The 15,568-nt window shown below is 41.3% G+C and overlaps 1 protein-coding gene across 1 annotated transcript in view; it reads left to right on the forward strand.

Annotated features, from left to right (window-relative positions):
- The first annotated feature begins 332 nt into the window (after positions 1-332).
- cica (capicua transcriptional repressor a) overlaps positions 333-15,568 on the forward strand; it is a 29,797-nt gene continuing 14,561 nt past the window's right edge. Inside the window, exons 1-6 of the mRNA XM_082186159.1 lie at positions 333-554; positions 5,809-9,487; positions 12,265-12,396; positions 12,542-12,695; positions 14,306-14,405; positions 14,700-14,882. Coding sequence (XP_082042285.1) covers positions 5,980-9,487; positions 12,265-12,396; positions 12,542-12,695; positions 14,306-14,405; positions 14,700-14,882 — 4,077 coding nt within the window. The 5' untranslated portion in view covers positions 333-554; positions 5,809-5,979. The remainder of the gene's footprint in view (positions 555-5,808; positions 9,488-12,264; positions 12,397-12,541; positions 12,696-14,305; positions 14,406-14,699; positions 14,883-15,568) is intronic.

Genomic DNA, 15,568 nt, shown 5'->3' on the forward strand with positions numbered 1-15,568 from the left:
CCACAAGCGTCCAGGTAATGTTAATGAAAGTGATTTTGTTTTATTTGAAATTATTTATTTATGTAATTTTATTTGCTTTGATGTTTTAGTCCAATTGATTATTATTTTGAAGTATTTTGAAATAGCAAATTGTTAATATTCTAGGTTTCGCCCACCTACTAGCTTCAGTTGCCCCGCCCTTCAATTCCCATTGGTTGATACAATTTCATGATCGACCAGCTGTTTCTTGTTTTCCCATAACGCGATTGGCCCGAACGACCTGTCGATCAACGGGACTTTGACAGATGACTCCGCCCTCTTCAAGGCTACCCTAATACCGACAGGCTACTGTACCCTTTTGTGAACGCCGATTGGCTGATGGCGCTGGTTGTCAAGGCTTAGTGCTTCATTCACCATTTTGCGACTGTAGAGTACCCTGGATCCTCAACGGCTGGACTTTTTCTCATTTGCGGAAGAAAAACATTCTTTGCAAACCCTTTCTCGGGGATTCCATGGTTTTATAGGCTTGGTTCTCGCATCGACACCATTTCGACGGCACTGTAAATATTCACGGGGTGAGTTGAAACCTTTCATCTGCAGTACTGCAGTGATCTGCCTATATATTTAATGCTGTGGTTTGCCTTTACGTCGCGGATCTATCTACAATGTTTCGCTGTCAGTTTATTTTTTTCTTAGTGGATTGTATAAAATGGCGGAGTAAGCATTTTAACATACACACACACACATTGAAAGGGAGGGGTGGAGGTGCACAGTCAGCCTAAAAACTTTTTTTCCTGAAAATATTTGTTGTGACACTACAGTTACAGCTTCAACAAACTGCTTTTGTGTATTCGTTTACCTTTCAGGGACTGTCACTTCTTATATCCATAGTTCTTTACATAAAGATAAGGCGATTGATTTGTTATTTAAACTTGACTATATTACATTAACATTTTCAGTTGCATTTAGTCAATTTATTTCGGATGTTTTCATATTTAGAGCCTATAGGCACACGTATATGAGAAATATTGTTTTTTTTATCTTCTTATATTTAATATTATGGCCACCGTCGCCCTCGATTCAGAAGCCTGAGGGAGACGGGAAACTGCTCTGCGGCCTTGTGTTATGGAGAAGGCCTACACCACTCGACAGTGTCGTAGGTGGTTGTAAGCGTAGAGTAGGGCACTACGACCAATAAAAGCGCTTGACACAGATACGGCGGTGTACTACTCAGCAAAACTTTCGCAAGTCGACGACAGCAGCTCCACTGTTGATGGGGAACAGGGCTTTTACTTTGTTTCAGGGCATTTGTGTTTACTTGGACTCATTGCTGTTGCATGGGAACATTTATTATTGTGCATTTGGCTAGTCATTATAAGACTGAGTCGTTCAAATGATTTGAAGGGTCAGTGAGTGCAGTGACCAAGCCGACCAAGTTTAGTGCACTGCAAATGAACTTTATTTTTTTTTGCCAATTCTAAAAGTTCTACACAGAACTTTTGAGAAATATTTATTTACATTTAATTAATTTATGTATTTCAGATGTTTCATAAAATGACTTTTATAGCATTCAGGGTATACATTTGACCAGTGTGAAAAGGGATAGTTCTCCTCAAAATGAACATTTTGCCATAATTTACTCACCCTCAAGTTGTTCCAAGCCTGAATGAGTTTCTTTCTTCTGTTGAACACAAAATAAGATATTTTAAAGAATGTAACCGGACAGTTTCGTAGTATTTTTTTTTTTTTCCTACCATGGAAGTCAATGGCTACCGTCAACTGTTTGGTTATCAACATTTATTAATAAAATATATTAAGCCTATTTTGTGTTCAACAGAAGAAAGAAACTCATACAGGTTTGGAACAACTTGGGGGTGAGTAAATTAACTATCCCTTTAAATCAAACACCATGGTGTTGCTAGTGCCATGATATAATGTTTGATTTACAAAATCATTAAAGTTATACATGAGATCCCCTACATGAAGCAGGTCGCCCCAGTGTTGCCAGATTGGGTCAATGATTTCCAGGCCAAAAACTCTCCAAAACCCGCCCGAAACATTCACTGCCAAATGAATGTGATGGAATTCTATTGTCATCACAACCAAGGTTTATAAAGACCATTTACCTCCTTAAAACTAAATAATGATGACAAAATAAAATGATAAAAATGAATGAATGCCAGGAGAATAATACAGCAGGAAAACAGATCAAAACATGGCAAATAGAATAAATTTAAGAATTAAACAAAAAAATTTAAGACTTAAACCCTCGCACTCCATAAAAGCTGAAAATTTGTCATTTGTGTGAACGATAATAATAATAATGTGCTTTAACTTCAAAATAAACTACAGTACATCTTTCTTGAAGTACACATTGTAGAACATAACACAGAACTTTGCAGTCAAAACTGATTAATTGTTGATTCAAACCTCTTACAGCAGCCGTCGGGGACGAGTATACCAGAGTGCAGTCTGAACGGTTTAAAAGTCGCAGATGTCCTAGTCAGGCCAATGTGCACATGATGATGGACAAGAGTAGTGCCATATTCATTTTCAATTAAGTCATTCAACTGTGCTCTCAGAGTTACAGTTATATTTACAAAGAGCCTTTGAGTCATAGGCTATATCACCACAAGTGTATTCCACATTTTGAGAGTTGGGTCACACTCCCACGCTTTACTGTAGCTACAACTTAGATTTTTGCCACATTGGCATAGAGGTCACTTGAATATACACCTACAAGTTCAAAATTGGATCCCTTATCGCGCTAAAAACCTGTCACTCGTGAATCATCACATCTGCCTTCTGTTGCTCTTGATTGGCTATAAGTGCGGGCTTGTCGACGATGTCAACACCAACACCAGGCCGACTCTACAGTGGGCTTGTTGTGTGTTTAGTAACGTCATGATGACTGATCACAGTGATCAGATGGAGTGTATGCACATTTGGGTTTTGTTTGTTAACCAATTAGCCTATAAAATGTAAATGTTTGAAAACTGCAAAACTGACCCCAAACTAGGCCAAACTTTTTACGTGTTTTGGCTGTTCATTTACACGCCATTTTGGGGGTCTTAAATCGCGAACTTTTGAATATCGTGATCGTCTTCATGTAAACTACAAAAACGTGAATTTTTTTAAAACAGTGACTTCATGAGCATGCGTATTGCGTGTTCAGTCTATGGCCTTGTTTACACCCGGTATTAAGATGCGCTAGCCAAACTGGATTTAAACTTTATCGGCTGGAGACCCAAGTCTGGGTTGAAGACGAAAAACGTACCAAGCACAATGTTCTCTCACCATTCCTGATTTCTAACACACTCACAGCGTTCGACATGGTCTTGCGGCTTTCAGAGCAGAAATGAAAGCTGCTGCTCTCCGTATGTCCTTTCTGTTGTCCCTGGGCGCGTTCATATGTAAATTGTGCAAGCTTATTTTACTACAATGTTGTGGTCTTAAGTAGATTGTTGTCATGTAAACATACCCTAAGGATGAGTTGTAGAGGTTTTCAAGTGTCCACTTTGATCCAAAACCCGAGGTCCAACCCAAGACCTGTGGCCAGCTGCATAAGCTTAGCCACTATGTTAAGACTGTGTCTTAAGAACTAGTTGGACCAACTTGCAGTTAACCAAGAAGTGATCAGTCTTACATTTTCAATTCCAATTAAAGAGAATGAGTGCAGGGATTTGCTTATTAATAAGGCTGCACGATATAGCCTAAGAAAAAACTGACATTGTGATATTTCGAATTTTTGCAATATATATTGCGATATGAAAACAATTTCACCAAATTATTTGAATAGCTCTATTTTTAAAGATTTAACAATTCTAGGTTGATTGGGGTGATTTTGTAGGGAAGTGCAACTGCATTGAAAAATAATGTACGAATTTCAAGGATAGATAAAAACAATAGGCCTAGAGCAAAGATACAAATAAGCAGTGCTTTGTTTTTCAGGTAGGCCTTAATCAGTATTCAGATACAGAAATTGAATAATCAAATGTAAAATAGCATAGTCTTTACTGTATATATTAAATATAATTAATCCGCGAATCACATGCATTACAAACCGGGGGGCAGCTGGCCCGTACGGATCACTGATCAACTACGATCCATTATCTTCACATCGCGGATGCAAACATTGTGATATCGATGATAAAACGATATATATATCCTGCAGTCCTACTTTTTAATATTAACAATAATATAAACGTCCTTGTTATTTGAGGTGCAACATAAAGCTTGTGAGCGGCTTATCTACTTGGAATTGCTTGCCCAAGCAGAAAATGTATACTGTTGCCAGATATCGATTACAGAAAACCATCTAAATGCAGTTGATGTCAAACTAAGCAACTAAATCAAACTCTGAATGAAAATTAGACCATAACTGTATTTTGATGTTTTTCCTCAGATAAAGCAATTTGTGAAAATCCATTGAAAACATATTCTACCACATTTTGACAAATTATAGGCTATATTGTCTGGCAACATGGCTTGGGTCTCGGGTCGATTTTAATTTTTAAAAAACTAATTTATGCATGTTGGATTCGGGACGTATCAGTCAGGTACAGATCTGAGGACCCTAGAAGACCTCTAATGAGTTGATTAAAAATAAATAAATAAGCAAATAAAATAAATAAATATTGAGTGATGTCAGTATAAAACCCAATCCAGTCAGTGGTACTATTGAGACAAAAACTGAGTGCACCTTTAAATAGAATCTTTCATAATTTACACTTTTTGTTATCTTGCATTGGAATAGTTTAGTAACCCAAAAACTATAGCCTACTCATCTACATGCCCAGGCAATATAAGTCTTAACAGGTCTTAGTAAAGCGTTTTATGATATAATTTTCTTACTGAAGGTAATATACTGCATATCAGATTTGCATATTGCCTGCAAACTTGTCTTACAGTGCAAATGGCAGTGTGGTTACTGTGGGTTCTGCTCAAAAGAATGGGACAGTTTTGCACTGCGGACCTGTAATGATCTGTTACATCTTTGTCAATTCGAGCATGCATTGGTTCATCAAAAGAGGTCATTCATGTCCTAACCTTTAACCATAATATACATTAGATACATCCTTAATTTAATGAAAACCAGCAGTCAGTCATATTTTATCGTCATAAACCCTGCATGCAGTTTTTGAGATATTCAAAGCTTCTATTAATTCTCATTTGACTACACTGGATTATTTGTAATCTGTATTTAAACTGGGTTGTAGCTCCATCGTGTCTAAATATGTAAATGCAAACCTTAATGTTGATAAAATATCTCAATTGGGTTTTAAACACAATCCATTCTGTAAGTTTGGATGGTGAAGAAAATGTGTTGTGGTAGGAGGAACGAATGTGTAAGTAGTAATGTGTAAGGATGGTATTGTACATTGAGATGTTGTAGTGCTCTGACAGGAAGTGAGGACTGTAGGGGTGGATTGCCTTTGTAACGAATGTAAAAAGGTCATTTGAAAGAGCGAGAGAGAGAGAAGAGAGAGCCTTAGAGTCACAGAAATACCACTGAACAAGGAATTCCCCCGCCTCCTCCCATCCAGCCAAAAAACCAAAGTGTGTGTGACTTGTCTGGGCAAGCATTTTTCTTTGTATTCCGTCTTTGTCAAAGTTTTTAGTATTAAGTTGTGTTATATCCACATTGTAAGGCTATGGTATATAATATCACTCTTATGATATTAGATTAGGCACTAAAACTAAAACATTATCTCCTTGCACTAACTTGTTTTTTTAATTATGCTGTATTCTATACTCCCTATTCTCTATATGGGGATTGCAAGTCTGAATAATAAACTGATCCATCTCATGTGCTGTGTTTTATTACAGGGTTTAATTAAAGAAGGAAAGGATATCGCAAACAGGAAGAGGCTTGTACAAGAACAGAAGAAAAAGACAGAGAAGGGGCGGGATGCAAGAAGGAAACAGAGTCGAAGATATCGATAGGCTGGGACTTGCAGGAAATCAGGAGGATTAGAGACTGTCTTTGAGCAAAAAAAGATGAAGCCCATTAAAAAGCAAGAAAGGCGGTCGCCCCCCTCCACTCGTGCCAAGGGAGTTAAGAGGAGGATGGTGGATAGTAGCCCACAGGAAGAGAAGAGAGAAACTGAGGAAATACCCCAAATTTCAACTACCTCTCCCAAGAGACATATCTCCTCAAATTCTGACTCATCACAGGAGGGGCCTCTGAGAAGAAGTGGGTCTCCAGAAAAGGAGGGGATCCACAGTGATGGGGTCCTCAATATAGCAGTGGATTTCGGGAAGACGGATGACCCCCCCGGGAACTCCAAGTCTGGTGGAACACAGAGTGACAGCAACAGTAGCACGACCAGTGCCAGCAATAGCCCCAACCCTTCGTCTAATCGTAAGACGGCCACTTTTAAGGCCCGCGTGCCCAAGAAGAAGTACACTTCAGAGCACTGTGCCGGAAACCATGGCAATGCCAACACTCCCAGCACACCCCCACAGAGCAGCAGCAGCTCTCACAATAGTACTGGTGCTAACCAGGTTCCAGCTGCCTCTGCTGCACATACAGACCCACACAGTCAAAGCCAGCAGGCTGTGGACAGCATCGCTGAGTATGGACACAACAACATAATGGGGCCCACTGGAAGAACTGCAGGTGAGTGCGGAGAGAAGGATGGGACGAGTGTATCCAGCCCACAGCGTTGCTCTTCAACCGATACGGCCAGCGAACACTCGGCCGAACTAGAAGTAACAGCTTCAGGATGTGATTCTCACTCCAACTCTCAAAAGCCACAAGCACATAGCACAACACCCTCACAGGAGAGCCTGTCATCTGGGTTAGCCGGAGTCCTCGCTAAAGGTCTTAAGAATCAGAGAGTTCTGGCCCGACAGGGTCCCAGATTAGGGGAAGGCTGGCCTCACGATCGGGGTCGGGGTATGTCAGGGGTGTTTCGCACTGGTGTCGTACGGAGAGTTAGTGAGACGCATGGGAGTGTGGAGGTGCAGCTAAATGGAGAAAAGACCATATGCAAGTACCCTTTTCGAGTGGCTACTGATTCTGTTGACCTCATTCTAGATGCGTCACCTCCTGGTGTTGCCCCGGTGGCTATAGGTACACAAGTTTGCGTCCCCTTTAAAGCTGGTGATGAGGGCAGCGAGGGAGCCCAACAGTGGTACAGAGAAGGTATAATCACTCAAGTAGATCAACATCCAGCTGTTTCTTTCCCATACCGTGTCCAGCTACGGGAGGAACTATCTGATGAGAGAAAGGAGAGGAGAGGTGTAGAGGATGATGGAAGGGCCATCAGTGCTCAGGCCGTTTGGGTATCACGACAAAATCTTCGCCTCCTGGTTCCTCCTTGGGACCTAGAGCCACCCCAGCCAGCAGAGACAGGGATTGATGGTAGGAGGGTAAGAGAACGAGAATGGGAGGAAAGAGAGGACATGGAGGTGTTTCGACTGACAGCGTTTAAAGTTCAGAGTTTGTTGCACCCTGTCACTGTACCTTTCACCTCATCCCATTCTTCGTCTTCTGCCATTAACACTGCCATCACGTCTGTATTCAGTGTAGCCCCAAACAGAGACTATGATCATCACAGAGAGAAGGATCAGGAGAGAGACCTGCATATGCACTTAGAGAGAGAAAGGGAACAAGATCGAGAAAGGGAGAGGCACAAGCATCATCCTCTTCATCCATCCACCCCAGAGGAGGACATGGAGGTCAGCCGTCTAAGTCAGCTAAGGGATGGCGGCATAACTGCAGCCATGGGTAGCAAAGCTCTTGGTGTTTCTTCTCAGCATCGGCACATTCTTTCTAAACCAAACTACCTCAGCCCCGGGAGAGGGCTTAGCACCCCAATTGCACCCCATCTGCCCCTTGCTCCTCACCCAAATCACCCCCCTATGCTCCTGGGCCTAGATTCAGCCACAGGTGCTGCAGTCATCTCCTCCACACCCCAGCTTCCTCCGTTGCCTCCAAGCTCTTCTCGAGGCTCCATGGACAAGACCCCCAGCTCCAACTCGCATGGTGCATCAGGGGGCGGCTCTGGATCCTCGTGCTCCTCGACACGTTCCCGCACACCCCTCACCGCCGCTCAACAGAAGTACAAGAAGGGGGATGTGGTATGCACCCCTACAGGCATCCGCAAGAAGTTCAACGGCAAGCAGTGGCGCAGACTGTGTTCACGTGAAGGCTGCTCAAAGGAGTCACAGCGCCGCGGCTACTGCTCACGGCATCTCTCCATGCGCACCAAGGAGATGGAAGCCGGAGGCGGGGTGGGCCGAGAAAGAAGTGGCGCCAGTAGCACGGGCACTCTCACACCTGACCTTCGGTTAGGTGGACGCACCAGCAGCGAGTATGACTGGGACGACAACTCAAGAGACAGCAGTGAAGCAAGCAGTCGTGGCGGGGACTCTCGACCACGTCTGGTGATGACCTCTCTCATACCGCAAGAACTGCCACGTGAACTATCCCGCTTTGACTTTGATGAGTGCGAGGCTGCAAATATGCTGGTCTCACTTGGCAGCTCTCGCTCATGCACGCCCTCATTCTCACCCGTATCCAATCAGTCACCATTTTCCCCTGCACCTTCCCCCTCGCCCACACTATTTGGCTTCCGCCCAGCTAATTTTAGCCCCATTACAGCACCTTCACCTCTGACCCCTCGCCGCCCTCGCCACCTCAGTGGCACAAAGATCCCGGGCACTCCCGGCACAGAACGTGAGCGCCACATCTCTGGCATTGTGCCCACTTTTCAGACCAACCTCACGTTTACTGTGCCCATGAGCCCTAGTAAACGCAAGTTGGATGCCCAACACCCCCCGCTGCCCAGTGCATCAGACTATGCGAAATCTGATCCCCAACTCAATGACCCCGGCCTCAGCCTCAACGCAGCAGCATTCAGGGTTCTTTCCCCCCAAAGCCAACCTACCACCCCCTCTTCTCTGTCATTCCCTCGACAGAGGAACAACACAAGTCGACCCTCATCCTCTGCTGCCTCCACTCCTCCCCCAATGCTGGTTTCTCCCACACCACCCTCACCCCTGCCTCAAGATCCACGTCGTATCGTTCCCCTACGCGATTCGCCTGTCATTGTTCGTAACCCAGATGTGCCGTTGGCAAAATTCAGTGATAGTCCTCTGAGCCGTAGAGGAAGCTCACGCTCTAGGGAGCACAGCCAGCCTCCTCACCATGCTGTGGGTCTCCAGGCCCCTGTTCCCATTAACGGCGCTCCCACTTTAGTCCTGGTGACCTCCTCTCAGTCATTGACACCTGTGGCTCCTGGACATCCCACCCATTCAAACTCTTCCACTTTAAATGTGTCCACCTCTAATGCAAACACTGGACCTGTCCTGGCAATATCTGGCTCAGGAAGTAAAGAGCAAGAGAGGAAATCAGGTGGCCATGCAGATGCAGGTGGTGCTCTTCCTCAGCCTGTGGCTTGTCATCCTTCACCCACAGCCCTGTTGCCCCTCATCTTGCCAGCCGAGTCCCCTCACCCTGCTCCTCGCAAAGACATCATCATGGGACGACCTGGCACTGGTAAGAGTCATGAAAGATAAATAAAAAGCAATTAGAACACTAATTATTATTGATAATTACTACTTATTATTGATCACTATAGTGTATGGTTAAAGGATTAGTTCACCCAAAAATGAAAATTCTGTCAGTAATTACTCACCCTCATGTTGTTCCAACCCCGTAAGACTTTCGTTCATCTTCGTAACACAAATTAAGATATTTTTGATGAAATCTGAGTGCTGGATCACTCCTCCACAGGCTTATGGACACCATAACTTGCTGGCCCAGAAAATGTATTAAAGACATTGTTAATATAGTCCAAGTGACTCCAGTGGCTCAATCTTAAGTTTATAAAGCGACGAGAATACTTTTTGTGCGCAAAAAAACTAACAAAAATAACGACTTTATTCCACTTTTCATTTCCTTCTCTCTGGGCCTCGAGTCTTTTCACGTAGTGTAATAGCGTAGTGCGTCTGTGTTGCACGTCACCATGTAGGCTCACTATTGGGCGACGCTAGTCATGTGTGTGATACGTGGTGACACAAAAAGTATTCTCGTCGCTTTATAAACTTAAGATTGAGCCACTGGAGTCACTTGGACTATATTAACAATGTCTTTAATACATTTTCTGGGCCAGCAAGTTATAGTGTCCATAAGCCTGTGGAGGAGTGATCCAGCACTCAGATTTCATCACAAATATCTTAATTTGTGTTCCGAAGATGAACGAAAGTCTTACGGGGTTGGAACAACATGAGGGTGAGTAATTACTGACAGAATTTTCATTTTGGGTGAACTAACCCTTTAAACACCACTGTTCAAAAGTTTAGGGTAAAATAAGGTGTAATATGTATGTATATATATTTTTTGTTGATAAATTAAAGGGGTCATGAACTGCATTTTTTTTTTTTTAATAATGTTCTCTGAGGTCCACTTATAATGTTATCAAGATTTTTACTTCGAAAATCATAATAATTTAGAAGTAATAAGCTATTTTCTATCCTGTTTTTGACCCTCTCTTTCGATCACTCCATTTTGATGGGTGTGCCACATTCAAGACTCGGAAGTAAACGCCCACTGCTATGATTGGGCAACAGTTTTGCATTTTAAAATAAGTAAGTACTTGGAGTTACCAGTTATAACTGACAAAGGATGACTTTGTTTCGTGTAAACGGAATTATGAATGAATGTACCATCTTTTATCGCACTGTCGTTCCTATAGGCTATTTATTGTTCATCCTTTTCGATAAAGTGAAAAACGTACACATTGTCATTTGCAGTGTCGTGTTCTAAATTAAACGTGTTGTTATGTCTTACTGATGGCATGTAAACACCTTAATCGCATTATTACCACTCTGACCAAAGTGCGCATGTGCTCGAATGTACATGGATGGTGTGTGTTGTTTACAGAACTTCATGAATGAACTCTGTGACATTATTCTGAAGTTTTCTCTTCCAAATCACTAAACTCTGTCAGCACAACTCACTGCACAGTCTCTGCGCCGTGTTTCATCCAGACGCAAACAAATAAACAGTGTCTTACTGATGCGATCTGGCTGGAACTTCGTTAAAAAGTTCACCCACGCTTTCTTAATGTCAGGATCACAAGGAAGGCACTGCCAAGCATTTTGTAATCCTCAGAGGCATCTCTATCATTTTGTTGCGACTACATGACATCTGCGAATCAGTGGGCGGGGCTATGTTATATATTTTATACAATGATATAAAAGTAGGTGTTAGTCTTCTGCAGAGACATTTTTTCTCGCACTATGATGTAATATTGTGACAAAATCCGAAACGAGTTGTTTTCTGACCTTGGTTTCAATAAAAGCTGGACTAATGAAGAAGTTTTGAGTTTTGAAACTTACAGGATATTTTTATAGTACAAGTCAGAAGATCAAGGACATTTTTATTTCTCAATTCATGACCCCTTTAATACTTTCTTTTTCAGCAATGCATCTGATCAATGCATTAAATTGATCAAAAGTGACAGTAAAAATATGTATAATGTTACAAAAAGATTTGTTTTTCAAATAAATGCTGTTCTTCTGAACTTTCTAAATCCTGAAAAAAAGTCTATCACGGTCAAAGTTCTTTCTCTGCCTAATTTTTTCTTCTGAAAAAGATTATCACGCGTGTCTCTAGTTTTTCAGAAAGGATCTCAAAATGTCACACACTTTGCTCAGATCACCCAAGATAACAAAATCAGTTTCAATGTTCTTTCTACTTTGATCTTATCTATATTCATTTTCTGCCTAGTTTGTTTGAATGAGGAATTCAATTGTGCAGGCTAGAATATGCTGTTTTGTAAGATGGAGGACACCATAATGCACTTTCTATTTCCTATTAGACTGGCAAACTGTAAAAATAAGGGGGGCTCAGATCAACTTTGGTATGCTGGTCAGCAGCAGGTGTGTTTGGGTGTGTGTAGTGAAGAATGCCCTGTGCTTTCAGGGTCAGTGTGTTTCTTTAGACAGTTGCAGCATGTCTGAAATGGTACACAGGAACTTGCCCAGACATGCACGGCTAGAGGGTGATTGGACCGCCCTGATACTCATGAGTACTTAATTTGAGATATACATTTCACTGAATGACAGATGCTTAGGACATATTACACACATTCTTAGTGTCACCATTCATTGATACACAGACATATGTATATGAATGGCTTTCATTCAAGTTCATTCTGACACAGAGAGGTGCTGTTTCAACAGTTCCCTCTTACGAGAACAGAGAGGCTGTAGGTTTTCCAAAACAATCATGTGTGTATATATTAAAGGCTTGTCTGTTTCTGCATTTAGTTTGGACCAACGTGGAGCCCCGCTCTGTGCCAGTGTTTGCGTGGCATTCATTGGTTCCTTTTCTGGAGACCAGCCAAACAAAAATGTCCACGCAGCCTGCAGATGGCCTAACACTTGTAAATCAGAGCAAAGGTAACATTTGATAGCAAAATGGAACACTATAATTTGACATTGCAAAATGTTCTTGTATGACTGCATATAATATTCACAAAATCGCATTCAGAATATACATTGATGTTTTTAGTTGATTTTAGTTTGAAACTCAATAAACTTGCAGAGCCTCGCTGTGGAGTTGCCCTTGTTACTGAAGGACTTGCTGCCCATCCAGCAGCACCAGAGAGAGGTTCCCCATCTTGCCCCCCTCCTTCTGCTGAAGACCCACCCGTGGAGAGAGGAGGCGACAGTGAGACCGAGAGTGATGCTGACGACCTGTAAATATCCGTTTGCATCTCGTCTCTTGAGCAATGTGTTAATAGGTGTGGGTGAAACAAATTTATTTTATTAAAAAAAATTCAAATAAAATCTTTCCCCCATAAATTATGTATGTTATGATATAATAATTATGTACCAATTTATCATTATAATTTTTTTTTAAATGTAATCTGCCTTTATCGCCCACACCTATCAACCGCAGCCAAAAGTATTGGCAGTGATATCAATTTTGTGTTTTGCAAAGTTTGCTGCTTCAGTATTCGTAGATTGTTTTTTCACGTTTCTATGGTATACTGGAAAATGATAAGCATTTCATTAGTCTTAAAGGCTTTTAATGGAAAAATAAATATTCAATATATGCAAAGAATCAGTATTTACAGTGTTGACCCTTCATCTTCATAACCTATGCAATTAGCACTGGCATGCTGGATATCAGCTTCTGGCTCAAATCCTGACTGATGGCGTTTCAAAATTTCATTGCAATGACCTCTTGTGACATGGTGCTCCATCATGTTGGAAAATGCACAGATTATCATCAAATTGGGAGAAGTTCCTCTTTCAGGGCGTTTTGATACCATTCTCTATTCATGGCAGTGTTTTGGGCAGAATTGTGAGAGAGTTCACTCCTTTAGATGAAAAGCAACCCCACACATGAATGTTCTCAGGATGCTTCACTGTTGGCACGACACAGGACTCATGGTAGCGTTCACCTATCCTTCCCCATACAATAGATTTTTCCAGATTTCCCAAACAGTCGTAAGCGAGCTTCATAGAAAATACCTTTGCACCCGTCTTGAGCTGTCCAATCCTTGTACTTACTGCAGAATTTCAGTCAATCCTTCATGTTTTCCTTTTCTTCACACCCACCTGCTGCCAGTATGAAGTAAGCTCTGCACTGGTAGTGACATGATTCCGTAGATGAATCCTCTGGAGGAGACGGTCCTAGCGCTTGCTAGACACTCTGTGATGTCCTGAAGCCTTCTGCAGTTGAACCTCTCTCCTTGAAGTTCTTGATCCAGTAAATTATACTTTATGTGCAATATTCTTTGCAGCAAAAGCGAGGCCATTTTGATGCAAAGTGATATCTTTCTTTGGAGGCAACAATTGTTAACACAAGAACACAATGATAGGAAGCGCTTCTTCCCTCCTTTCATAGCAATCAGTCTGCTCTTATAATCCAATCAGTATAAAGAGTGAATTCACCTGACTAGTACTTGATCACACTTCCCATGTGCTGATGATTTGATTAGTGTTTTCACTGAAAACAGTGAAATTTGGGTTTTTGTAATAAAGTTCATTTTGTTTGGCCAATGAAGCTTTTGGCAATGATTTAGAATGTATTTGATGACTCTGCACAACAATCTAGAAACAATGTGAATCAACACCACAACAACGAAGCACAAAATGTATGTTACTGCCAACACTTTTGGCCACGGCCATATATTCCCTCAATTTACATCGTTAGAAAGGCCACTCCTAAAACCAAAATTATTTTCACCTCTATAAGGCATTTTGAGACAAAATTACATCTGATTCTTTTTTGCACACTTTTTTTTTTGTCTTAATTTAAAAAAAAATCTAATTCTCACTTTTTTAAAATGTTTTTCAGGTTTTTTCCAGTTGTAGCTCAAGACCTTGCTCCATCCATCAGCCCAGTGAAAAGGCGTTCACAGTCTCTCAGTGCACTCCCAAAAGATGTTGACAAGAAGGTAAGTTTCAGTCTTCTATTCCTGTTAGTGTCTTCATTCTGAGGTTTTGTCCTAGTTGGCTACAATAGTGACATACAATACAGAAATTTTGTGAGTTGCTTGGTTTTCTTTGAGTAGTACTGGAAGTACCTCTCTACCTTGCTTTTAGTGAGGACAGAAAAATAACCCCAGGCACTTGTCAAGGGGTTTAGGATACAATTGTTAAGCATTGCACTTGTAACCATTAATTTCCCTTATTATCGTCTGTGTTTCTAATTTCTCCTCTCTTTCTGTCTCTCTCAAACCTACACAAAGAGGGAAAAGGACCACATCAGACGGCCAATGAACGCTTTTATGATCTTTAGTAAGAGGCACCGTGCACTGGTTCATCAGCGGCACCCCAACCAGGACAACCGCACTGTCAGTAAAATACTGGGCGAGTGGTGGTATGCGTTGGGACCCAAAGAGAAGCAGAAGTATCATGATCTTGCCTTCCAGGTACAGTCAGACTCGTGAAATATTACACAAGAGGAAAATGTAATGCCGATCTGTTTTCACTGGTTTTTTTTTTTTTTTTACAAATTTATAACATGGAGTTGAATCATGTTTTTGCATTTGAATTAGTGATAGACCGATTACAGTTTTACAGCAGTCAATATACATTACGTACTGTAGATGCAAATATTTGGAAAGCACTATGGCCGATGACCAGTTCAATGCCAATATGCACTACCGTTCAAAAGTTTGACTTGATAAAGATTTTTTTTATGTTTTTGAAGCATTACGCTTTTGTTTTCTTTTGTTCAATAAGGCTGCATTTGTTTGATCTATAATACAGTAAACAGTAACATTGAGAAATATTATTATTTTCTATTTTAGTATGTTTTCATATGTAATTTATTCCTGTGTGGGCAAAGCTGAATTTTCAGCATCATTACTCCAGTCTTCAGTGTCACATGATCCTTCAAAAATCATCTGATCTGATGCTCAACAAACATTATTATCAATGTTGAAAGTTGTGTTGCTTAACATGATAGTGGAAACCATGATACATGTTTTTCAGGATACTTTGAGGAATAGAAAGTTCAAAAGAACAGCATTTTTGTAACAATGTAAAAGTCTTAACTGTCGCTTTTGATCAATTTAATGCATCCTTGCTAAAAAAAAATTAAATAAAAAATGTA

The sequence above is a fragment of the Leuciscus leuciscus genome (assembly GCF_965113295.1).
Source record: "Leuciscus leuciscus genome assembly, chromosome: 12".
Classification (NCBI taxonomy): Eukaryota; Metazoa; Chordata; class Actinopteri; order Cypriniformes; family Leuciscidae; genus Leuciscus; species Leuciscus leuciscus.